Source organism: Argiope bruennichi, chromosome 10, assembly GCF_947563725.1.
Source record: "Argiope bruennichi chromosome 10, qqArgBrue1.1, whole genome shotgun sequence".
Lineage (NCBI taxonomy): Eukaryota > Metazoa > Arthropoda > Arachnida > Araneae > Araneidae > Argiope > Argiope bruennichi.
In genome coordinates this window covers 76,407,537-76,435,450 of record NC_079160.1, presented here as the reverse complement: position 1 = coordinate 76,435,450, position 27,914 = coordinate 76,407,537, and the positions used below count along the sequence as shown (strand labels likewise).

General features: G+C 27.0%; 1 protein-coding gene across 6 annotated transcripts; it reads right to left on the bottom strand.

Moving 5' to 3' along the window:
* Positions 1 to 825: 825 nt before the first annotated feature.
* Positions 826 to 27,914, bottom strand: LOC129987796 (THO complex subunit 2-like). 6 transcript variants are annotated; one of them, XM_056095728.1, is made up of 3 exons: positions 26,517 to 27,914; positions 20,481 to 20,551; positions 826 to 9,371 (listed from the first exon to the last, which is right to left on the bottom strand). In XM_056095728.1, exon 3 carries the CDS (start codon positions 9,235 to 9,237, stop codon positions 4,813 to 4,815), a length of 4,425 nt encoding a protein of 1,474 aa, XP_055951703.1. In that variant the 5' UTR covers positions 9,238 to 9,371; positions 20,481 to 20,551; positions 26,517 to 27,914; the 3' UTR covers positions 826 to 4,812. The 6 variants fall into 6 exon arrangements, with proteins under 6 accessions (XP_055951703.1, XP_055951706.1, XP_055951709.1 ...); XM_056095731.1 differs by having other exon boundaries at positions 26,545 to 27,914; XM_056095734.1 differs by having other exon boundaries at positions 27,700 to 27,914.

The window sequence follows — 27,914 nt, the reverse complement described above, 5'->3', positions numbered from 1 at the left end:
AAAATTAATGAAATTATGATCTAATTGATTTTCTATGCAAAAAAATTATCAACAATTATTCTTCAATATAAAACATTTTTCTTTCGCATAGAATAATTTCTAGTAAATATTTTGATTTTATAAAGATAGTAATGCCACAAAAATATATCTGCATAAATATTAAAAAAGAACTCCCTTCGTATTGTAAATGACAGAAAGTATTCCAAAATATACATTTAGAAAAAATAGGTGTGATGCGATGTTTTTAAAAATTTACTTTTAAGCACTTATTTTATCAAATATTGTATTAATAAAAATTCTTAACTAACTGATGAACAAAAAAAAATGTATAATCTGATTTTCATATTCGTTTATTAATACTTGATTTATTTTGTCAAAACAAACTATGTATATTATTCTTAAGTGCTAAAACTACATATTTTGACTGTTTCCTATTAAAATATATTTACAAAATACATTCGCTGGAAATATATATATATTCGAAATTTCAAAGTGTTTTACAAAATGATCAATAGATGGCGCCATCTGCAAATTTATACACAGCCATAAATTTTCACTAACGAAAAAGAACCTCCAACTAACGTTAGGAATTCATATTCTAATTTTTCTTTTTTATCTATTCTAATTTTAAAATGATTTATATTTTTAAAAAAAGCTTTTGATATTCGAGGTAATATCTTATTCTAACAGCTTTATACTGAAATGTACCCAACAATTTTCTTAATTTAATAAACAAAAATACTTTTCCTAAATCAACTTTTCTTTAAGTGTATGTTTGAATTCTGAATTAAATCAGATATTTTACGTAATTTATATGCATAATCTTTTGAAAACAATTAATGCTGCAGGCATTTTAAAATCCAAAAAAAGAGTCATATGTAAAATTCTAGTTTAATCACTTTAATGAACTTAAAAATTCAATGAACATGACATGATGCACTGCCCAAAAGTGTGCATATAGAAAACACAGGAAGCTTAAATAATTTTTATCCACATTCTGCAATTTAGGAATATCAAATGATCATAATCAAGTCTGAAGCACATTTATAGATTAAACAAGCTCCACAAATTACACACAACATGCTAATTTTCCCACATTAAGTTACCTATAAAAGCCTATATTTACATCATACCACTTTTTTTTAGGACATAGGAGAACAATCTTATTGATGATAAAAAAACAGCAACCCTAATCATTAATTTAATGACAAAAGCTTATTTTTTTATAAGATAAGGCACTTATTTCATCTTTTGAGTGACAGAAGTCATAATAAATAGGAATTTTATTTAGCCCTATCACAGTTACTAATTAGATAATGACATTATATAAGTCAATCAAAATAAGAAACTATAAAACACTTTTTTTTTATTCTTTTTTTCAATCTTAAAAAGGTGCCAAATTTGCAATTTAGAATCCCTAAAGCAATAAGTTCCTAAAAATGTAACTAATTTTATATAAATTTAACTAAATGCATGTAAGAATAGTTCTCCATAGACAATCAAAGAAAACATCACAAAGTACAGAATTCATAGAGTATTTAAAAAGTACTGAAGTCTTTCATAATATGCAATGTGTGTGACATTTAACAATGAAAGTGAAATATACACTTATATGCACAATGAATAAAATGCTTCATATTTACATTATACATTTGTATACGTTTTATGACAAATGAGTATTAGTACAGTTTTCGATAACCACATAATCACAAGAAAAGAAAAAAAAGGTACTCTATGGCAAAAGAAGTTGACAGTACATAGAAAACTACACATGGTAAAAATTCTGAATACAATCCAGCTGTAATTATTAATATATTTTATTAGAACTTGATTTTAACACCCTAAGCTGAGCAACAGGTTTTTACCAATTTCTACATTCATTTAAAAAATCAATTATCCATCTTTAAATATATATTATTGTAAAATCTCATGCATCATGCATAAAAGATTTTTATAATTCAAAGATTTCATTTTTTAAACATTCTTTTAAATTAATTCATAATTGTTTTATTCATTTTAAAAGTTAATTTATCAGACCTTAAAGCTGTTAAAAATAATTATGGGCCAATATTATGTAATAAATTTTTACATCTTTTTATGGATCTTTTTTCTAGCATTAATTTTTCATAACATTAATTGTGATGAAGCCTTTCATAACACTGTTAGTACTGTCAGCTTAAATTATTAATGAAAATAGATTGAAATACTTTGAGCTTCAAAGTTATGTTCTGTTCTAAAAGAAAGTCACAAACAAATTTATATTACTTTTGGTGAAAAATCATTTACAGAAGAACCAAGCAAAACAAATAAATTAATTCCTTGCAGTCACACTTAAATTACAATTTTATTTATACAACATTAAAAGTTACAAGCAGCCAAATCTGATGATTGTACGGTTGATACAAAGTTCAATTTTAGCTAAATGGAAATATTTTGCAAAACACTTATAAAGATTTTTGAATTTCATGAAAAATTTGCAATAGTAAATAAATGTTTCAAAAAAATTATGAGCCATAATAAATTTTGAAAATATATTATCTCATAAATATGAAAGAAGAAAACTATCTTAACACATCACATATTGAATAACCTGTCAACAGCACCAATATCTAATATCTAATAGTATAAAATTATATTTGTTCTTTAGTAAAGAAATGGGAAAAGCAAATTTGAATCTTTTAAGGCTCAAGAGTAATTTCAAAACTTTAACTTCCCATCATTACTGCTTAACTCGTAAGATATGCATTTTCTTAAAAATGTTGAATATTTAAAGGCAATATGCAATGTTAAATGCATAAGAAGAAATGTAAACTAAAAAATAAATAAATAAGAAATAAATATAATTGTGTAAAATCAACAGTTTAAGGATCAAAACATCTCCAAAATCAGAGAGCAAAAAAATTCAACATTATAAGTACGACTGGAAACAAAACAAATTATTTTAGTTCCAAGCATTATAAATGCAGATTTTATAAAAATATGCACCAATTTGATAAATACTGGTTTAAGTAAGAATGAAGTCTTACTTGGATATTATTAGTCAAGTTATCTTTAACTATTATGAGTTCAAGAACGAAATTATTTATTTAATGCACTCAAAAAGTTCCAAGCTTTTAAATCATATTTTAAAACAGAAGCCATAATTAAAATTCCTTTTGCATAGAACATGTGAATATTAAGAGGTAAATGGAAAGATAGCAAATCTGAAAATATTAGAAGTCAAATGAATTCCCAGATAGTATAATAGTTTACCAAAATTAAGATGCAATAAGCATAAAGAAAATACTGAATTTTATCTTTTTACCAAATTACAGTTAACCACAACATATTATAACATGTTTCACTTACATTTTTTTAAAAAATAATTCATATGCATTTAAAAATCAAATTCTATTCTAGATTTCTTTAGATTGAAAGATTGGTAAAAGAAAAAGAATTCAAAGCATCAATGTTAGTTAATTATTTAAAAATTGTGGCTGATTCATGATATATGTTGAGTTCAAAACCTACAAAAGTGAAAACAGCTTGGCTAAATATAATATTGAATATGTAAACATTTCAAATCATAGAGGATATTTTAAAGGCAGTACAATTTACATTATACAATAATGTAAATTGTACTATACAAATAACTACTAATATTGTGCAAAATAATTAAGGCATTAAAATGGAAAGCTTACAGAAGATAAGTAAGTATTATTAAAGAAAATTAGCTTTTAAATACAATTGATGTAAAACTCTAAAAAATAATGGAAACGACAACTTTTTAAGTTGAAATATATAATTTTTAATTTAACAATTTATTTCAATTTGTTTAATATTTCTTGCACAATCTGAAATGCATACACATCAAATTCAAGTACAATGAACTGTCATCTATACTCGAGAGATTTCAAATATTCAAGTATGATTTTAATCACTTATATTTTGAAAATTACAATTACATAATGAATTTAAAATTACTGTAGCATTATTAAAGGCATCTTTTACCAAACCTTTCAATGAAAAAACTTATGATTGCAAATACATAAATCATATTATACATTGGAGAAAAAAAAATATTTAAAAATTATTCTAATTCATTGATGGAACACATGACTAATTACACAAAATACAAAAAAGTTTATATATTCATTTTAATTTTCTTTCAACTACATATTTGAAAGTGGACATGAATTTCATTTCAGATGAAACAAAGGAAACTATATACAATAAATTAATATCACAAACTGAGCATTAAAAAAAAAGCAGCAAATGGTTTCACAAAAAAGATAATTCATTCAAGCTCTTCATCTCTCATTAGATTTAGAAATTACATTAGAAAACAAATGCTTCACTGGGCATTATTTACCTCAAGTTATAATGCTTGAATTGTGTACATCTGAAATACAATGAATGCCCAATATTGTGGGCACATACAAGATTTATGATCTTTTGAAAATGCAGTCACAAAAGATGGGGTGGAGGGGAGATACATGTATATTCATCCAATGTATGCTTCACAAATGTCCACGTACTTTTTTTGTGTGAGATATGCAGAAAAATGACAGCAATGAGTGTTTCCTTCATCAAAAATGTTAGCTCTACAAAAATAATCCACAAATTGAGCACCTCACTTTAATCTCAACAAAATAAGTATCAACAATTTATACAAACACCGCCTGAGAGCAATCAATCATTCAATACTTTTCCAGGCTTGGAATCCGGAAAATACAAAATGCAATGAGTAAAAACAGTTTTATAGGTCCAAAAGAGGAATAATATTCCTCCAAAAATTAGCTATGGACAAAATATTGGGTGGAATGCTGTTTCTCAAGACCTTTTCTTCACTCCTGATGCTGAACTGGAACGATGGTGCTTCTTTTCTTCTCTGTCAACTCTCCTATCTGTATTAACTGCATACACTACAGGTGATTTTTCTTCACGACGTGTCTTCATTTCTCTATCATTATCTACACTACGCTTCCCCGATTCTTCATCATCTTTGTCTGCCTTCTGGCGTCTGCGGCGTGATTCGGAAGGACTATCATCAGGATACTCTCGTTTCCGGCTAGTCTTCTTTTCTTTAGGTTTGGTTTTCTCAGCACTTACTTCTACCTCTTTGTGCATTTTTTCTACAGAAACTTTATCACGGTTACCATTTCTTTCATCACTGCTGCGTAAATCTCTCTCTATTGGTTCCCGAGGACTTCTAGAAGAAGCTCCATCAGTGCGACGACGCTTGTGTTCCCGTTCGGTATCCAAGGTATCTACAGCACGACGATGAGAGTGAGAATCTCGCCCTGAATCAGATGCTTCTCGATCTGGAACATTGTTAATTTGTCGTTCTTCTCTACGCTTCTCTTCTTTCAAACTGACTTGCTTTTCAATATCATTTTTAGAATTAGCCCGCATTGGGCTAGTGTTTTCTGAAGTAGATTTCTCCTCCTTAACTCTTACAATCTTAACTCTGTTATTATTTTCCAAGCCATTCTGCTCATTTTCAGAACGTGGAGTTGACCGTTTATTTTGAGAGTAAGATGGTGAAACAGATGGGCGTTCAGAAGAACCAGATTTTACACGATTAGGTTCAACTCTGATATCAGGATTTGATTTCCTGTCTTTAGAAGCATCAATAAGATTCTCATTTTCACGCTTGTCAATTTTAGGAGCAGGCTCGGTTTTGACAGCAGCTGCAGCTGCAACATGGCGAGTGTTTTCTTTTAAATGAAACTCACTTTCTGGAATGAGAGAAGATTTTTTATTTTTCAAAATACCGGAATAGCCAGTAGCTAATACATATATATCTGGTCTCTTTTCTTTTTCTTCAATTTTTATTTTTTCCATTCGACGATCCAGAGCTCCTCCCAAACTTTGTATAACAGGAAAATGAGGGGCAATTTTCCAAAGTACTAAGAGACTATTTCTAATCTGGACATAGTCACCAGAATCCAAGCATTTCAAAAGTGATTTAGTTATCTTAAAATGCCATTTGTGACAAACATGGCGGTAATTTTCATAGTCCACATGATCAACAGATGAATCTCCAGTTTTATCAGCAACCTTGAACTTGGTCATAAATCCAGGGAAATTTGCACATTCTTTATCAAATATTGCCTTGTCACTATGCCATCGCATCACAGTTTCCAGCATGGAACACAGGAAAAGTCCATATCGATTTGCTTCATTTTCTGTACAAGATGCTACAGTCATTGTTATGTCACAAAATACTCGGTCATAGCAAAGCAAAGTAGAGAAGTTTGGGGTCTTTAAACAATGGATAAGAAGGACAAATTTTGCACAATACAGGGCATCTACTGAAGTGAAAATGCAACGAGGAAATAAGCACAGTTGTAGGAACTGAGTAATAGTTTCATTCTTTGCAGCTCTGGATTGAAACCAGTCATCCTTCTCGCACCTTAATCGAGCCATGACACGAGCACAATGTTCCTGTTGCAATTTTTCTTCTTCGACTAGTTTGGTAATAAGGGCATCACATCTTTCACGATCCTTCTTCTTCTTACCAGCATCTTTACTCTCCTCACTTTGGAGAACTGCCTTTAATTTATTTATTTCTCGCTCATAGCTACTACTTGGAACTACAAGGTCATACATGCTCAGAGACCAGAAAGTAACATAAAATTGAGGATTCAAGTCTTCCCAAGCCTTTTTATGCACTTGATTCGATTTTACTGATTGTACAATAGGGGAGGTTATAGACTCAACAATTTCAATATATTTCTTCACACTCTGTTGAGAACTTAAAACTTTCATATTCTTGTCTTGTTTACGAAGTTCTTCAAACTTTGAGTTCAAAATGTGATTTAATGAGGGCCTGGATAAGTAGAAAGCAACGTCAGTTTGAATGTTGTATTCAGTCAGCAATGCTGAAACAGAAGGAAGTCTGTTGGCATAGTCTTCCATATTCAAATTGTTAGCAAGAAAACTACCATACTGTACAAGAGTATCTTGGCACTGATCATACAGCTTCCCTACTAACTTAACATGACTATTATCATTTTCATGGTACAGAATGCAGTTCCTTTGCTGAGCCATCAATAAGCATAGTGGGATAGCTAAATCTTGATCAAGAAGGGATTCCTTTAAACGTTGAGAAGATTTCTTAACATTCCTCAGTTGGTTAAAATAACCACCTTCAGATCGTAATAACTCACCACCAGTCATAGCTTCAAGCTGTTCTGCAGTCATTTCTTCAGTTGCTTCAATACCAGCCATTTTCTGCACAACTTCTTTCAAAATCAATAAGTCAAGACTTTTGCCAGCAATAAGTTGATTTGCAACATGTTGCAAGAGACCAGAAATATCTATTGGATACTTTTTAAAGACAGCACCTCCAAAATTTGCCAAACTTTGCAACCAGACAGATATGCTAGTACCATCATGCTTCATACGGTCTTTTTCTGAATTTCCAAGTGCTTCTATGACGCAATAGGCCAAAACATCATAAGACAAAGAAGTCAGATACTTCAGAGAATCAATGACAGGGGCTATTAAATTATCCCAATTTTGGATTTGTGATAAAATGTAATCAAAGATGTAACCAGGATTACTGTGGCTGAGTTTTCCAATTTGTCGACCTGATGGCTTAACATTTTCCTTGCTCAAACGTTTCATAATGTATTTCAATCTTTTAAGAATATCGGCTTTAACTTTAATTAAAAGAGGATGTGAAGTACTAGCAGATGTTTTCCAATTGTAATAAAATGAGTAACGATTTTGATATGGAAACAGTTTAAGCAAACTCCACAATTCTTCTGCCATGCAACAATTGCATTCCAAAAGAGAGAGAGATGGTAAAAGAGAATGATCTATAATATTTGATATGGCAGCAATACCATATTCAGGAACTTCCGATTTAGTACTCATCCAAAATCGAGATAAACGAATAATTTTTGCCATCAATACAGGATCAATGTGCAAGTGAGGTCCAAGTGCAACAACCATTTCACAGACATCATTAAATAATTCGGTAAAGTCCTCAACTTTTTTAATATTTACATTCGAGTCTAATGTCAAGGGTGTACTTGCTCTGATCTGAGGAGTAAAGCTATGCTTTCTAAAAAAATCATCAATAAGTACATGAATTAACTGACACAACTTCTTGGCAATGAATAAATGAGATGTAGCATAATAATCTGGGAAACAGCCCATAAGTTGGCGAGCATGTTCCCAGTCTCCAACATCAATTAAAGCAGCACACAAGCCTAACTTTTGGTTGTCTTCAACGTCAGATTTAATCTCAGTTTTAGCACCTTCTTTATTGGCATCACCAGCTGCATTAGTGGAAAGGCTGTTCAATTGCTTCACATACAGGTGAGCATTGTCAAATTCTTGTTTGTGCTCTTCAACAATTTTGCTATCATTTGGTGTCAGTAATGAATATAACTGACTTAGCTGCATGACTTCAGCTTTCAGCAAAAAAGCAGCAACCCGATACAAAGAGGCAGGAGTTTCTTTTATATCACCATTTTGATAAAAACCGAACTTAAAACCTATCACCTGACTTATTGTTTCTGATGCTCCAAAATAAGAACGTAACAGTTGGGTAAAATAGTTTGAAAATTGAGGTTTACATTCAAAGGATTCTAAGATTACATCCAGAACTCTGTTTGGATCCAGATTAAAACAACCAATCAAGGATTGAAGAACTTCTAAAGAATGTTCTATGTTTGGTTCTTGATCTAGGGGTGGATCCAATTCAGTAATTAATTTAGCATAACCTTCAATTTCTTCTCGATACAAATTATACTTTTGCTGTTTGTAAAACAATCTGGTCTTTGTTTTTATAAATTTTGTCTGAGTATTACGAAGTAATTTCATTATACCCGCATCACCAAGAGTTTCAAAATCCAAGCGCTCCTTGAGTACAAATTCAGGTACAATTTTGTTGTTACAGAAACGGAGTAGACTGAAATACCTTTCCCTGTATGTATGACCAGATTCACTGCACTGAGATTCAGTGTCCAATATATTCAAGATGTCAGCTATTAAAGATGGTAATTCAGGATGCAAAGATAGAATTTCACTCAGAGCTGACACAACTGCTTCAGTTGTTACTTCACCATGGATGCAATACCGGCATAATTCATACAGTACAAAATTTAAGTCCTTTGGCTCACTACCAAAAGCAAGGCTGGCATCCTGGAATTTTTCAAGGGCATTTTGACAGAAGTTGATGAATTCTACACGTTCCTTTTCTCCCCATACTTTGAAAAAGTCAGCTTTGAAAGGAGCCATGGTGATCACTGGCAGTTTTTTTTTTTTTAAATACTTTGAAAAAATTAAAACTTTCCTTGAAGATGGCAGAGTCTCCTAAGTAAGGACATCCTACTACTAGCTATTTCATCAGTTAAGAACTATAAGCCAGCATCCTAAAAAGGAAATTGAAATAAATTATAATTTAAATTAATAAAAATTATAGCATATTTCACAATATATATGATTAACATCAACTGATGAAATAATTTATAACACCAGTTTTTTTAATACAAAATAACTAATTTTAATAATTGTTCAACAGAAATTTTCAAAATTATCTTATCCAAATTCATTCCAAAATTTTAAAGACAAAATACTAACAAAATTTATCATAAAACTATGCAAGAGAGAGGACGTCAAGACATATAGAATTATCACACTTTTGTAAAGAGTATGAATTAAAGAAAGTGTTTCAATTATTGTTGATTAAAAAAATAAACAACTATGATCTAATTATGGGGTGGTACTAAAGAATTGATAAATGTTTCAAATGTTTAGTGCAAACCCAGTTTAAATAACTTAAGATCTAAAATTACATTTTGAAAAATATTTCAAAACAGCATCAGCATGTAGGTTTAACTATATATTTTAATAAAAACCTGTTGTACTATCTAAAATGAATTACTATTGAAATAAAAATTGATTTCAAATAGCAATTGAATTTCTATTAAATTTAAGCAGCAGGAGTACCAATGCATCAATGTATGGAATTAAATTGCCCTTTAAATTAAATTGGGATAAACAGGATTTTTTTATTTGCTTATTACCTTCTATAAATATAAATAATATTATACTGCAAAACTGTTATCAAAATTAAACTGAAAATTTGCATGTTGTATTAATAAAATAATTAATGAAATGAGCATGATAGAACTACATCAACCCGCCTCCCTACCTAATTTAGTGAAGAAAAAAAAAAAGTAAATTTTCTTTTTATGTCTTAAAGTTTAAATAGTTGCATCTCACCCATACATTGTGATTTATAACAGTTTTAAATACTTTTAGTGTGTATTCAAAAAAGAGGCAACATTTTCATATAATATATATATATATGAATAATTTTACATATTGTGTCTAATATAAACATAAATATTTCTAATATAAATGAAATATTGTATAAATTTTCTTAATACATTCATTTTAATTTTTATTTCTTAATATTTTTACAAGATTATAAATGACACAAATGACCATATATAAGGTGAAGCTATAGGAAAACATGATTTTTTTATTGAAAAAACAAAAACTGGTTTTGCGAAGTTGTGTATTTTTTAAAGGGGGAAAAAACTAACATTTTGTTTTAAAACTGTAAAAAAAAAAAAAAAAAAAGAGAGAAGAGAACATTTTGTAAATTTATTGAAAAATATGGATTTTTGCAAAAATTACCAATATTTATTAACAAGACATGTTCCAATTTGCTCATTGAATGGGGGGATGGCATTCTATGCAATAAGAAGTATGATGTTTTATTTCCATTTACATCATTTAATCTGCAAAAAGGATATCTCATTAATTTCATATGTGGAAAAAAAAAATCAAACAGATATCCCAGCATGATGTAATTTTATGTGCTTTTATCAGAGTATTTCAAAAGAATAAAGAGCCAGAAATTACCAAGCCTTTCATCTAATTTATTATTACCTAATATAAATGTAAAATTTGAATTAAGTTACATAAATAAATCAACTATTAGAATTTACAGACACTTCACTACTGGGGAAATTTTAATGCATTTTTTCCCCCAATACTAAATATTAGCCAAGAGCCAAAAAGAAAAGAAAAAAAATCATTGACTTTCCAGTAACACCATAAAAAAAGACAAAAAATGTGCAAATTCTGACAAAAAATAAACTAAAAAATGACTAAAAAAATTTAGTCAGAAGCGACATCCAATATATAAAAAGACTATCCTTCTTTTTGTTATATATATATCAACATTTTCTACTATTCTCTCATCTACTAATATGTAACTTTTTAACTATCATAATACAAACATTTAAAATTTAAGTTTTTCTAGTTTGACTTTTTTAATTGACTAAATAATTAAAATTTCCATTTTTCATGAAGGCAAACTATAAAAGGTTTTCATTGAGTACCCCAATTGAAAAATATAAACTTCTAAGTGATGTAATTAATACCAACTTCAGTCATTAATATTAAAGGTTACTGAGTGGACCATTATTGTCAGTTTAATAATTGTAAGCATGCTGTCAATATATTTCAGAATATTTAATAAATTTGAACAGAATTTAAAGACCTACATTCAATAAATATTGTAATAAAATTCTATTTTAAACAAAATTATATTATATTGATCAGTTTTCTATTTTTAAGACATCAAGAGCTCTAAGATCATTAAATGGTGATGTAAATTGTACACAGTCCCCCCCCCCCTTTACCAAGAAGTTGACAGACTAACAAGTAAAGAAAAAGAGTGAGAGAGAGATTGATAAAAATTCAGCTTATTATTTTTTTCTAAAGTAGCAACTACTTATTAAAACTTTCTCTCAATTTCATTAATTATACTTCATTCTACGCAAAAGTATTTCTAAAATTGTATCATGTTTCAACAGGAAGCTTATAAAATTTGAATGACCAGAATGAAATTTTGTTTGCTTAAGTATGATATGTTGACAGCAATCTTAATTTTCTAACAACAACCTTGAGAAATCTTGACCATATATTGATCATAAAATTCAAAAACTTAAAAAAAATTAATGATTTTTATTTTTTATGTGCTGTAGCCAACCTTGATTACAATATCAGTATATTTGATAAAATTTAATTTCCCAAAATTAAAAAAAAAGGCCATTTTGTACAGCTAGCTTATTTTTATCACTTTATCCACTAAGACATGACAACAATTAAGATTTATTAAAAAGGGGGAGGGGACTTAGCAACTCATTAAAATTAGTTTGAAAATTTTGTTTAATTTACTTTTTTTTTTCACGATGTAAAATTGAAATCAATTACTATCCAAGATCAATTTAATAGCAATACAAAAAGAAATAAAAACAAGCTAATATAAGTTTTATCTATTCACAAGGCCTATAAAAAAAGGACACGCATGAAGAAGAATATTGTACATGATAAAAATGATTAGTATTAAAAATGAGTTTTCAAATGAAAATTACTTAGCAACTTGATTATCTACTTCTTACTGATTTTGATAAAAACAACATTTACTGATCACAAAAAGCATTTTTATCTTATGGGCACTGGATATTACACAATTAGAAAAATCTGTCAGTTTTCAGACTAAGAAGTTACAAAAATAATTTAAAATTTCAGATATTTCTAGGGATATATTTGAATTTTACCAGTCTACAGAGGGATCAACAGAAATATTAATGCTTTTAATATTTTCTGCAAAGTTTAACAGCAAATATTCCTTAAAAAAAATCAATGATTAACTGTTACATGTTTTATTAAAAGGTATTCAAGTTTAAAGCTTTAAGTCATTTTTCCAAAGCAAGTAGAGTCCAACAATGAATAATAAGAGAAAAAGGAGTAGCTTTAGCCAGACTACGTATTACATATTTTATGAATATATCAGAACCTAAGTATAAAATATGATGTCAGGATATTTTGGCAAAATACAGAATTATCAACGCAAGCTTTCAAAGGTTTGGGGAATTTAAAGAGAATAAATAAATAAATTGAAAAGCACTAATAAAATATTTACTAACAGGTTTTTTTAATAAATGAAATCATCATCAATTCTTAACGTTTCAATTCACTTACATTTTCAATTAAGAGATACAGTGTAGTTGCTATTATTGAGATGAATATTATAAGTTCAAAAGTTAAATTAGAAAAATTATAAATCTTGATAAAATGAATGAAAATCCAAGATTTACTTAAATCTTAAGTACTTTTAAACTCGTAATTTAATATTATATAGTAATATATGAGTTGATATTATATATTAGCTCATATATTAATATTATATATATATAAAATTTTGGTTTAGTCCTAAAATACGACTCAACAATTCAGATTTTGATATAAAAAAAATCAAGAAATTGAAATAGATTTTCCATGCGTGTTAAAAATTAATTTTCAGTAATTTCAAGAATAAAAGACATTTCTCATGTATAAAAATTTATACATGAATTTATGAGTTATAATCACACAAAAAAAAATTGTTGCTTAAAATGACATATTTTTTTATTAATTGCTCTTAAATGCATTGAAAAAGTGACATAAGATTTTATTACACAAGTTTTATTTATTTGATTTGTTCTTAAAATACCAAACATTTAGATTATTTTAATCTCATAATCTATTAGAATTTTTTGCATTGCAAAAAGTAATTACATTACTACTTTTAGAATTAAATTATAATTGCTTCAGCAGATTTTTTTGGATAAGTCTGAAATTTCATACAGAAAATACTTTATAATTATTGAAATTAAGAAATATCAAAACACTGCACATATCTGGAATTATATCTGTAAAGAAACCCCATAGTCCAAAGAGTTACGCCTCTAAAGTTAAAAAAAATCAAGTCTAAAGTTAAAATACATGCCTCTAAGTGTAACCATTACACATGATCATATATTGATAATCTAATGTTCTTGTTTCGAAAAGCAATCTGAAAGTTCCATTTTGAAAATCCGACAGATATGATAATTTGTCTTAAATAAGTATACTTGATATTAATAATTTTGAAAAAAATAGATGCTGATAAAAAAAGTCTTACTCTAAAAAACTGATTTATATAAATTAGTAAATATAATTTTTTTAAAAATGCTAAACATATATATATTACAAAATTAGCACCAGAAATATTTTATAATCAATAATTTCTCTACATACAAAAGAAAAATGATGCTTTGTATTTTAAACTAGTCGTCTCAGATTACTAGCAGGCTAGCTGGATTGGCAAGAATAATATTTGAGTTAAAACATATATATATTTTTTTTTCTTTTCTTTTTGTAACTCCATGTTCATGATTCCGCCAAACAATAAAGCTATGTTGTTTTAATCTATGTCTGTTTATTGTATAAATAAACTTCTTTAAAGGAGATAATCCTATAACATCAGAGCATATAAAAAAATGTAAACATTTGGTTCTTCTATCTTCTAAATTTTGTGATATCGTAACTTTGTTTTTTTTATTTGTTGTAAACTATACAGATATTAAACAGTACCCTCCTTCATTAGCTTTCAATAATAGTAGAAAACCACACAATTAAGTATATGATGAAACATTGAAAATGGTTTGAATTTTAGGGCAACATAATGTATTTTTGGAAAGAAAATAAATAAATAAAAAAATTTACATGACCATTAAGAGATATTTTTTAAAATTCTTAAATGATGCAAAATTTATTTTTGTGCAATATTTTAAAAATTATTCTGGAAAAATGGGAAAAATTCAACTTAGCTTTTAATTAATTAAAATTTTAACTAAAATTTCAAAAAATTAATCACTCCAAAGTGCACATTCCTACCCTTCAAGGTTCACATATATCAAGTTTGGTAGCTGCAACTCAAATAGCCTCTTTACCAACCATCAATATTAACATTTTACACTTATAATTTATTATAAATATTGTGTTTTCAAATGATTAATTACTATACATTATTATATTATACTAAGCAAACCATATAAAAAAAAGTCTTTCTAGGCATGAGATTTGGTAGATATATATTGTACAACACAAGTAGCAACAAGCATTCAAATATTGCATTATTTGGATACAAATGGCATTTAAAGTGTTAAATAATTTAATCCCAAAATCAATAGTTGCAATTTATTTCATAAATTCATATCTTAAAGAGAACTTGCATTAAATATCTACCGAGTTCGACCTCAAAGAGGGAGGGGGTGGAGAGCAAATCATCTCAAAAATTTCTGTAACCTTATACCTCCAATGGAGTTTCCATATGAATTCATTTAAATATACTTGTATAAATTTTGGAATAATTATTCAAAATTTAAATTTGATAGTTAAAATTTCTATTCATAGAATGAAAAATTCATCATTATATAAAGTAACTACAATTATTAAATTTATATTCAAAATAAATTTCTCCTACTAAGATATTAATAAACATTATTACTATTTGAAAATATAAATTCTTCAATTTCAAATTTCTGAAAAATATCAGTAAAACTAGATGTCGCTAAGAAATTAGGGATCAACCTCTATTTTATGGATTTCACATACATTATCTAAAATTGCTCCTAAAATTCAATAGTTATATAAAACTGAATTATAATAGGAGGTAATAATTAATTTTGGAACAGGGAACTTTTTTCTATTTCTTTAAAAAATGGGGGAGGGGAGATTCTGTTTTTACAGAAAGGAAAATATTTTTAAAAAATCATGCTATTTAAAACTTTAAATTTAACAATTATCTTTACAATATAATAAAACAAACTTTAAAAAGTACCTCTATTGTCAAAAAAATAGGAAAATTTTGTTCATCAATAATTTTTTTAGATTCCTTTGGATTGGAAAATTCCAATAATTAGGAGACAGTTGGGAGAAATGGAACAGATTTCACCGAGAAAATTTTAAATTATTAGTTTAGACTTAACAAAAAAGCAGTTTATATAAATTTAACAATATGTTCATTAATTTATTCAACAACAAAAAATTAAGCAAAATACAAACATTTAGTTTTTATTTACATAGTTAAAAATTGTAACACTTTTGTCCTACACCTCTCTCATATGAGGGAGGTATGGGATTCATATTAGAAATGAATGGGATAGAAAAGACAGATGATGGGAAAGATGAGGTTTCAGAAAATAAATATTGTAATCTGATATCCTATTCAATCAATAATTTATGGTTTTACATATACCAAACAAGAGCTGATTCTGAAATCTTCATTACTGCTACCACATCTTGAAAACTTTATTTTCTTTTACAACCATTTCCACTAATTGCAATTAATACATTTTTTTAATGCTTTTTCTTCCATATTCATGGCATTATTATACAAAAAAAAAAAAAAAAAAATACAAAATTAGTAATTCTTTTTAATTTATTCTGACAAAAGATTTAATATATAACATTCATAACTTATCTTCATATTTTTCTTTATTTAATATTTATTATTTTATTATATTTACAGTAGAATTTCCCTCAACTAAAATTAAAATGTCAACATCATTTTAGGTAGAATTTTTTATGTGAAATGATACAAAATGATCTACTGTATATATTCATACTTTATATAATGCAATTATTAACAAAAATAAGGAATAACAAAACATGTTTAGTGACACTGGTCTTAAGCAAATTTTTGTAGGAAAAAATTTTAAAAAAAAGGAACATTTTATTTTATGTTTTGGTACCGGAAGCTCAACGTTTTTTTTTTTTTTTTTGTATGTTATTGTTTTATATTTTAAATATATAGCATAATAATGAATACTAACATACATTTTAACAAATTTAAAATCATCAGTTTATTAGTGTGATGTAACGTCCCAATAACTAATTTTATAAAACAGCATTAAGAAAAGTTAAAAACTTTAATCTTTAGCATATTCAGCTATTTAAAAAATTTACTGAAATTTAGTCAAGCATGTCTCATTACTCCCTAATTGATACTGTCCAATTCCTCCCACTGAAGAATCTTTTTTAAAAATGTAAATCACGTAAAGCATGCTACATTTATGCATAATTTGACTGTTAATTTATAAAATTATATCTCTGAGTTTATTATACATTTAAAATGTTTTTATATTATAAATAATAAGACTGAAAAAAATAATTGAAAAAATAAGAATTTGTATTTATTTCTGAGGCAGAAAAAAATCAGGTTTTCTGTTTTAAACACAAATAATATTATAGCTGGTGTTACAATTGGGAGCAAGCAAGGGCCAATAGCTGCTCCATCTAAAGGAAGAACTAGAAATAGATTCTGATCTTTTATTTAGACATAAATGCAGCTGCCCCATTCCTCCCAACTCTCCCCTACTTATGGAAAGTAAAAACATTTGCAGCCTATATATAAATTGTCATAATAATAATAGGAATATTACTCTGTAAAGCCATCATCATATCTTTAAATCCTCGAAACACCATAGAAAATTAAAAAATGATATTTACCATTCCGATGTTTGCAAACACAACGACGAAAATTTTATATGAAATTAATTCTATCAATATAAAATTCAATACTTAAATTTTACACGTATATCACAATTCAAATAAAAAAACGTAATTTTAACAATTATCACAATTTTTTATAGGAGCAAAATAGTTTAGTAAAAATTATGTCCGTCTCTCTCTTTTTTTTTAAATTGTTATATTTTTACAAATCAATGCTATGGGTAAGCATTTTCTAAAACAAATAAAAATTTGCATAGTGTAAATCTCTAATGACAATTATTGAATATTTAATCAACTACATGTTTTAAAAAATATTAAATTCACTCATGAACTTGTTAATTTAAGCAACAGATAAAGCAGGTAAAAAATTAAATATAAGTAGATAAAAATTAAAATATTTCAATAACACTCAAACTCATCACACTAATTATGAGAAAACATCAAATTCATGTAGATATTAAAGATAGGTTTCTATTCATAACTTTGGATGCAAGAGATATAAAGTTGCTTATTAAGGACAATTATTTACTTCCTGAGTGTCCATATATAGTCATAGTAAGATATCTAACAGTGCAATACTTTGACTAAGTCAAAACCTCTTCTATTCTTCAAAACAGAATATCCCTTTTTAAAATTGTCTATTTCCTGTGACAAAGTATATAATGGAGTAGAAGCCACATATTATAATGAAAACAGTACTTGATGCACACATCATTTAATTCCAATCTTTCTTGAAAACTACAACATGCATGAAATTAAAGTTTCCCATCCTTAAAATAAAACTATCTAAACATGTAAGCCTTCCTCACAAGCTAGCAATAGATAATTAAATAATGATGACAGATTATCTAAAGGTGGCATCAACAAAACCCATCCCAAATATATTGAATGTATATATAATACCAATAAAAATAAACTGCAAAGGTTATCAAGATTTACATACATAATAAGCTATTTATACAGCTCATAAGGCTTTGTACTTTGATAAAAATATTTATCTCAGTAACTACAAAATTTACCTGGAAAATATCATTGTACCAATTTTTAAATTATTTTTTTCATAGGAAAGCTTATGATCCTTAAATATGTCATTAAAGATTGCCTGCACCTTTAATGACTTAAGGCTAAATTACAAAATTTTCTCTTGCTAAAATTTCAAGAGGCATTGTTAAATAAAACTGACAATACCTCAGCCTCAATAATTGGACCAATGATGCCAGTTTCTAACCAATCAGAATGTTTTGTGTTTATAGTTCAAGTTTGGTTTTATATGCTACTTTTCTTTATTGTTGTGATAAAGTAGTTCTACAAAATTACTTGATATGACTAGACAAAGGCTATAAATATAATTAGCTAATAGCCAGTCATCAAACATAATAAATGTAATTAAAGGACATACTTTTTTTAAATGCCCAATACTATTTTTTCTTGTCACTCATGCACCACACCCATAAGAATGATATTAATAAAAGACTAAATGTGAAGCAAACAAAATGCTTTAGTTCCATTTATTGTAAAACATATTTTAGGAACTACTTTCAACTTGAACAAACTAAAAGTATTTTATTTGAACATCTATAATATTTCTTTTTCTACAGGAGTTTATTTCTAAAGAAAATAAAAGAAAAAGTTACTTTTAGTCAGATTATTGAACCTGGATCAAGGGAATTAGCTGCAGATATATTTTAGATGGTAAAAATAGGTAATCTAGACTTTTTTTTTTTAATTATGCAACTATTAATCAAAAATTAAACAAAATTTAGTACTTTTTGCAAAAATTCTGAAAATGTTATAACACATAAATGAATTTTATATTATTTTAAATTATTAAAAAAGCTTCAATGATACTTTTAATTGCTCTAATGAAATTCAGAAAATTTTCATTGTTTCATCAAACATTTAAAAACATGATTTTCTTCCACTGTTGAATGATAAGGAGAAAAAAAAACCTGCCTGTTATCTGTTCAATTTACATGAAAAAGAAAAGGAAATGTCAATATCTTTTCCGGATAGATGACCTAAACAGGTTTTAATGCCACTATGATAACACAGAACTGATTTGATTTTAAAAAAAAAAAAGGCTCATGCATACAATATATGCAACAGATCAAATGTAAAGCTGTTAAAATAACACAGCTTTAAGATCTAGGGTGATTTAATGCTTAAAAAGCACTTTGTTGAAGGAGTCATGATCCACAGGTTGTGCATAAGATATTTAATGAAATTAAGTACAATCAATACTTCTGGCCAAATCAACTAGTCACTTAAGATACCAAATACCAATACATGCTAATAAAAATAACATGTATAAGACTGAAAAGTGGGAGATTTGCAGATATGCAAAGAGGTGAGTAACAATTTTTGAAAAAAAAAATAAATAAATAAAGAAGAAATTAAACTTATTTGATGGAAGAAATATTTTAAACTATATTTCATGTATATAGAAACTGAATATATAAGTGTCAAGGCTTAAATTCTAATGATAAAAAAAAAAAAAAAAAAAAGCCTCACTATAAAATAGGTTAACTATCCCATCCCCTCTTATTAGGCATATTTCATGAAAATACCGTGACTGCCAAACTGTAAAGAAAGTTAATATTTCCCTCCAAAATTAACAAACTGAAAAATTACTAAATACCTCATTTAAAATTATGGTTTTCATTTCTGCTCAAAGAGCATTAAAACAATTTAAAATTATATTGATATTTTATCTCCATTTCGCAAGGAAAATAATGGAGATACCTTTTCTATACGCTTATAAAATAATAGTTGCATGTAGGTATAATTGTATTAAAACAGAAATTTAAATTAGTTAGATTAGCAAATGTCTTCACAAAAAGGTCTAATCTTGCTAGAAATCAAAGGATTAAATACCTACATTTATCGAGTGAAAATTCTTCAATAAAATATTTCAACGTTTTACTTTACCATTTATTTTGAAAAAATATGTACTTTCAGTAAAATAGAATAAATACAATACATGTGATTGTGTAAAATATAAATAAATAAATAAAATAAAAGCAGAGTAATTGAATAATAGTGCACATGTATTTTTCATTTTTGCAAACAGATCTATTTATTCTTAAGTCACATAAAGTGCATAAAAACATTTAAAGATTTTAAAAACAAAAACATAACTATACCATTTTTCTTTATAAAAATTCTCATTTTTTTTCAACACTTCAGTAAATCATAAACTTCTTATCTGATTAATCTAAAGAATGAAAAGCAGAGATAGGAATGAATATTTTGAAATACAAAAATATTTTAACATATGAAAGAAACTGAATACAGAAATGCACAAGAGTCACCTAAATAAATAGTTATTTTTGTATCTAATATATTAGAATCAGAATTAACACCAATCTTGCACTATTTGAAAGATAACACTTTTCTCAAAATACATTACGATGCTTTTTCAAATAAAATAACATTTCATAACCAAATTTACAAATAAAAAACAAAAAACTTAGTTTTTAAACTATTTTTTAAATAACATGCAATGATAACATCCATGCACACATTTTCTTAACAGTATTTCATGCTTTGGACAATAAATCCTTCTAAGCAAAAATAAAAGTAATCGAAACTCTATTATAAGAGTTGATTAAAAGATTTCTTCTTATAATACCAAAATAGGTTACTATACGGGGGAAAATTAATACATACTTATGTTGCTGTGAAAATCTTAATATTGAATATTATACAGTTTGTACAAAAAATTTTCAAGTAAGTTACCCTAAAATTATTTAATCTGCAAACATTTAGAAATTATTTCAAAATTAAAAAAACACCTAAAATTATAATTAAGTCTTATTCAAAATAGGGTATGCAGTCTTGAAATATATATATATATATAAATCACTATATGAAGTGCAATTTATGATTAATTTTATATTTATGCAAAGTTAGAAAATTAAAAATAATTTATATTATTCAGAATTAGCAGTTAATGCAAAATATAAAAAAGAAATTTTAAATCTCTCAAAAGGGGTGGTTTGCAAATAAATGATAAAATTCTCCTAGCAACCTCGTATTGCATCATAAAAAATTTAAATGAAAATATTGAAGTCAAAGGTAATAATTGTTTGAAAGCTTTAGATTTCAAATGAACTGAAAAACAACAAAAAGTAATAATAAATATCTTGTCAACAACAGAACATTCAATTCATTCAGGTAGACAAAAATCTTTGACAATTTAGTCTGTAAAAATACATCCCAATAGTTGAAGTATACTTTTTTCTTCTGTAAACAATTGAAAACACAAAAATGTTTAGTTTGTACCAGCAATCCACAATTTAGCCCAAACAAATAGTTCTTTTCAATGACTCTAATTTATAAAAAATATATGAATTCTCACTTAACATTAATTTGTGCATTTATCATTGATAGTGGAACGAATTTTATTATTTTTTTTAATCAGAGAAATAATAAAGAAAGAAAAGATGTATTTTGTACATAAAGAGAAATTTTAAATATTTAAAGTTAATGAAATATTAAAGTTTTTACATATTCTAAATTCAAACAAATAATGTATAATATTATATTTTAATATCTAATGTAATTCAAACAACATAAACACTATTCCTCAAAAACAGATTTAGATTATCTGATCAAGAATATTTTTTACTTCAATCTTTCATATCATTTTGTACTTATTAAGCAAATCACTTTTATACTTTAATCCAATAAATTTAGTAAATATCAAAATAATAAAAAAATTCCTAATATTGAGAAATCTGCAAAATTGTTGATAATGAGCAATCAAATACAGCAAGTATATTTGATCTTTATCAAAACAATATTTAAAAATGTTTATGTATAAAATGAGTCCGCAATACTGCTTACAAATACATTTGATAAAAATTTCATTTTTACAATAGTAAAAGATACTACAAATAAAAATGAAATTAATAGATGGAAGAAAAAAGCTACGTTGGAGGAATAATCAAATACAGCAAGTATATCTGATCTTTATCAAACAATATTTAAAAATGTATATATATATATATAAAACGAGTCAGCAACTCTGCTTACAAATACAGTTAGTAAAAATTTCATTTTTACAATAGTAAAAGATATTATAAATAAGATGAAAATAATAGATGGGGGAAAAAAAAGATACGTTGGAGGGAAAACTACAATGGAGGGGGTGGGGACCTACTTAAACAGAAGCTAACACAGCTTAATTTTTATGTAAGTAATTTGAATATTTTTATATAAGGATTTACTACAAACTCAAATAAGGTTCTAACAAATACAAGCTAATGCCTTTCAATTACTAAAAAATTCAGCACAAGATTCAAATTAAAATTTAGAATTTCTAAACTAGAATGCAAGATTCTAAAACAAATATCTATAATACCACTAAGTATATATATATATATATATATATATATATATATATATATATATATAAAACATGCTATATGTGGAAAATGCTAAACATCAATATGTTTATTGCTAACATAAAAAAAGAGAAAAATCTAGGCCAGCAATTTTACAATCAAAACATTTTTAAATGTAAAGCATTAAAATTGACAAATAATTTTTTATAAATTCCCCCTTTAACTTTTTACACAATTTCACTGTAACTGCCATTGATAATTAATATTTTATACTTGAGAACAGATCAATCAAGTATAATCTCATTTTAAATTAATACTGTGTTTTCAAAATTTAGAATTTCTAAACTAGAATGCCAAATTCTGAAGCATATATTCATAGGCTCACTAAAAAAAAAAAAAATCATGCTAAATGAAAGATGAAATTTTAAATTTATATCAGAAGTCAGTGCAATTTTAAAAAATTTTACTTGTTTTTCATTTACTTATTTTTTACCTAACAAATCAAAATAATGTCTGAAATACAAAATAACTTATAACTAAACATGTTAACAATACTGACAATATAATAAAGAAGATAATTTTTAAAAACTTGCTACCATAAATGCATTTTTATATTTATTATATGATAGGTTTTCAAAACTTATTTAGTAAGTATTTATATCAAGACAATAAAGATGATGTAAAATATGTATGCTATAACCAAGATAAATTTATCTGTTGAGGAAAAAATTTACAAAAAATGATTCAACTAAACTTAATGTAAATACCACAAACAAATGTCTGCAGTAAAAAATATATTTGAAATTTTTTGTCCAACTTATGGGAATGGAATAAAAAGAGAAATTATACAATATCTTACACTAAACTTTCCTCTGTTTTCATCATGCCTGTTCAAGTAATTTTAGCAAATGCAAACATTCTCTAACAACATAAAAATGTAATGATAAAGAAATTGTTTTTCAGTAATCTTTTTGTCAAGTAACTAAATCAGTCTTTTATTTTCTATGCATGAATTAAATGGTAATATAAATTTCATAAATAGTATTAAAAATAATGCTTAAAGTCGTATGCAAGATGTTAATATTTCCCTATAGACCGATCAACGGATCTTTTGCCACCTTTATTTACAAGTTTAAAAAAAAAAAAAATGAAGAGTAAAATCAAGCATATTTTTTATTATTATTATTAATTTTCTATAACATGTAGTGTATTTCCATTCCAAATTAATGTATGTCGTTTCATTTTCAAAAATAAAAAGTATTAATTACTTTTTTTGTTCCAATTTAAAACATACTATGATATTGATAACAAAGATCAAATAGTTCCTTTAATTTAATAGTGTTTCTTGAGGACAGAAAAATTCTTATCAATAAACATGTCCAACATCTGAAATAATAAATGCTATAAACCATTCTTTTATCATAACTCTGCTCATACAAATAAATTTTAAGTATGAATTCTTATAAGTAATTTACTATCAACAGTATATAGCAATTTAGAAATAAAATGATACACAAAATGTTTCTTTTATTATTTTTAATAAATAGGTATGCACCCATGAAAATAAGCTATAACATCATTTTCTTATTAATTAAATTGAAGATAAATAAAAATATTCGAAAATAATATTTATACGCCAGTTTTCCAATGACATCTTGGACAGTTAGAAAGTGTCAAATGAAAAAAAAAAAAAAAAAAAAAATGTTTACACCAGTAGTGAACACTAGTTTCCCCCCTTAAATTTATAGAATTCCATGTTCCTAGGTATTTAAATATTTATTATATTTTTGTATACATCCCTCCACCCCAAATAACAGTTTAGGCAGAAGTTTCATTATTTTTAAGATGCAGAAATAAGATTAAAGAGAGTTTCATTTTTAATTTCATTAAAAAAAGCTTCATTCATTTCTATCTCATTTTATCTAACAATAGACAAATTCCAAATAACACATTTCAGTCTAAGGAAAAAAGTAAGAAGATAAAAAATAATAGAATAGACTTAATTAAATGATATTAATGTTTCAAATAAAACTAAATAAATTTATTAAGCATATCAGATTAATTTAAGACAAGGTATATATTTTAACACTGTAAGCTATTTTTATAAAAGGGAAATATTATGCATTAACAGTTAAAAATAACAATATAAAAATATTTGTTTTACAAAAATAAATAATTTATTTATGGCCTTAAATGTTAAATAAATTTCTTATGTGTAATATACAGGGGTGTTTGTGGGACCCCAAAAAATCCCCGGAAACTTTTACGGACTTACTACCGACATTTTGGAGTTTCGAGAAGGGGGGGGGGAGAAATGAAAAATTACGATTATGAAGTATTGAATGACCTAATAATAAAAGTTCAATGAATTACTTTTTTTGCAAAATTAATAACCATTAATTTCGCAAAATTAAGACCTTTGAACCCAGGTCACGTGATCGCACTTCTGGTCGAACGAAGTCTCTCCCTTTTTTTTCTGCCGCGCCTACTTGCCGAAAAGAATCCAGAAGAGAATGTCCGAGAACCGGGGGAATGAGTCATAACTCGCAATAAGGAAAGAACAAAAAAGAAGTTTTTTCCCCCTTTTCACGCATTATCACTGCCTTTGGAGAAAGAAAGGAAAAGTTTTCACCACACACACTGACCTTGCGTTTTCTGCTTTCAAAGCAAACAAAATTACCCAGATCAAAATAAATAATTCATTATTATTCCTACTTCCTTTTGAACGACGATCCCCGGAATTTCCGGGTATCGAAGTTCAAAATCCCCGGAATTCCGGGGTTTCCCCGGAGCACAAACACCCCTGAATATATGCATTTTAAATTACTCAGAAATTAGAATTCCATTTTCCTGCTTAATAATAGACACAAGTTCAGCATGTTTAGTTCAAAATAGAAATTAAAAATTTTCAGTGTAACAAATGTTTAAATCATGCAAGACATATATTAATCAATAAGATTAATAACAAATTCAATGTATAATATGAAATATTAATAGTTTTCATAGTAAGTTACTTAATTCAAGTTATACATATAGCCTTCTGTTATTTGCAAGAAACATTTTGAAATCATAAGAATACCATAAGATTTATGAACCTTTATGTAAAAGGATAAGAAATTTATAGAAATATCTAAAATAGACTATTACACAATTTATAATCCTGTAAAATCCAATGTTGTAAACAGTGTTAATAATTAAGTTAATATTTCTAAACAGGGTTAAAATAAGATAAAACTTTAAAATGCTAGCTTAAAATATAAGATTACAATGCTGCATAATCAAACATTTAAAAAAAATCATATTGGAATTATTGCACAATTACTTTATAATCAAGTTCATTCTCATTTTTTGATTATAATATTTGAAAATGCGCTATGTGAAACCTATAATTTACAATACTTTTCCAGAACATTCAGCAAGTAGATTAGGGGTGAAATTAAAGTTAAATAGAAATACCTTTTAGGATTAAAAAGATTATAATATTTTTTAGATCAGAAAAATAAAGTTCTTATTTTTTTTCTCTCTCTCTCTCTTCATGACCAAGGATTCAATCAATAATTAATCTATTTTAATTATCAAGTGAAATTAATAACTATACTTTATGAAAAATTAAACTTTTATATTGATAAATGTAATCAAATAATGTTAAAAAAACAAATATAACTGAAATAAATAACAAAAATTTAGAACCTAAATAGCTTTAAAAAATTCATTCTGGCAATATGTTTGCCCTGCAAAGGAAATAAAATTTTGCCTTTAAGGGAGAGGGGAGGTTATATTTAATTATATCTTAGTTGTGCATAATAGGGGATAATAGGAAAATGTTCATACGATCACATGTGAAGCGATATCCACTCACTCGGCAAGCACAAATGAACATAACAGGTTCTCGGACACCTTTACTGTAGAGGCAACTGCACATTAATGTCAATTTCGAGTAGATCTTGGGGAAAATGATGGTAACTTTAGCAGCCAGACGAAGATAAAAACAACACTGTAGATTTTCTTCCCACTGCCTTGATGTAGATGATTAAAAAGCTTCAGGTTGAAAAGTTCTGGCTTCTACAAATCTATGGTGTGCAACACAGTTCATCACAGGAACAGCTTCTTGGAAATGCTCTCTTTAAGACATATGCTTTATATTGAAAATTTTGTATAACTTTAAGCTTTTGGTCTGACTTCTCAAATAAGATTTATAATACTGGGTGGAATTTTTAAAATAAGCTTAAAATATCACAGGTATGCTCTATCACAGAATAAATGCAGGAATCTTTGTAACATCAAATGGCGCTTTTCAAATTTTATATCTGCAGGCTGATATTGAATGAATGCTTTCTTTCAAGCTGAGACTATACTCATACATCTTCTTCAGGATCGGGATTCGTTAACAGTTCAGAGGATAAGGACTTAAAATTCCATGAAACCTTTTAAGATTCGAACATCGGGAACTTCATTAAAAGGAATGAATTTAGAAGAAATATGACTAGACAATAGTGAGCTTCAAAAACATCACATTTTCATGATTAAAAAGACTTTTTTAAAATTTTCCTGAGCTTTACAAATACATTAAACAAGTATGAGATCGATTCCTGGGATAAATTCTTTGAAGTAACTTCATGCTACCTCCTGCTGTGGGCAAGGGAATGAGCAGCTTTCATACCAAACAACTGGCAGGTGGCGTCATGAGATACAAGACTTGCTTCGAAATTGCGACTTGTATGTGAATTTACATTTTTAGGATAAAAGACATTGGAAACGGTGCAATAACCCCCATGGTGGCTCCCCAGACAGGCGATTCCATGCTGAAGCATGATTCCAGACGGTATCTCGGATTATCTGTGCAATGCCAAACTCTACTCTACACGCCACGAGTGGATCAGGAAAAGACAAGGAACTCCAAGAACCAAATGATTTATGAATATTTCTTCAAAAATAACTCTCAAACTTCTTAATACAATATAAAAGACTTTTTGGTACATAAATAAAAGAAATCGCTTCGATTTCGTTTAGATACCTTTGCTGTAATGGCGGTAGATGAACACCATTAATAAATGTTCGATTTGTCTTCAAGATGAGCTTCTAACATCAGATTGAAGGTTTCTTCCTAATCTTCAATAGATATAATTCAAGAATTAAGAAAAACTTATTATTTGTTAGTGAAAAATTCACGACGAGATATTTTAATAAAAAAAAATACTGCACGTTACGCGCTCAGTAACTTCTTTACAA

Coding starts and splice junctions, on each gene's coding strand:
- LOC129987796 (XM_056095728.1), bottom strand. CDS start 9,237: ATGGCTCCTTTCAAAGCTGACTTTTTCAAAGTATGGGGAGAAAAGGAA.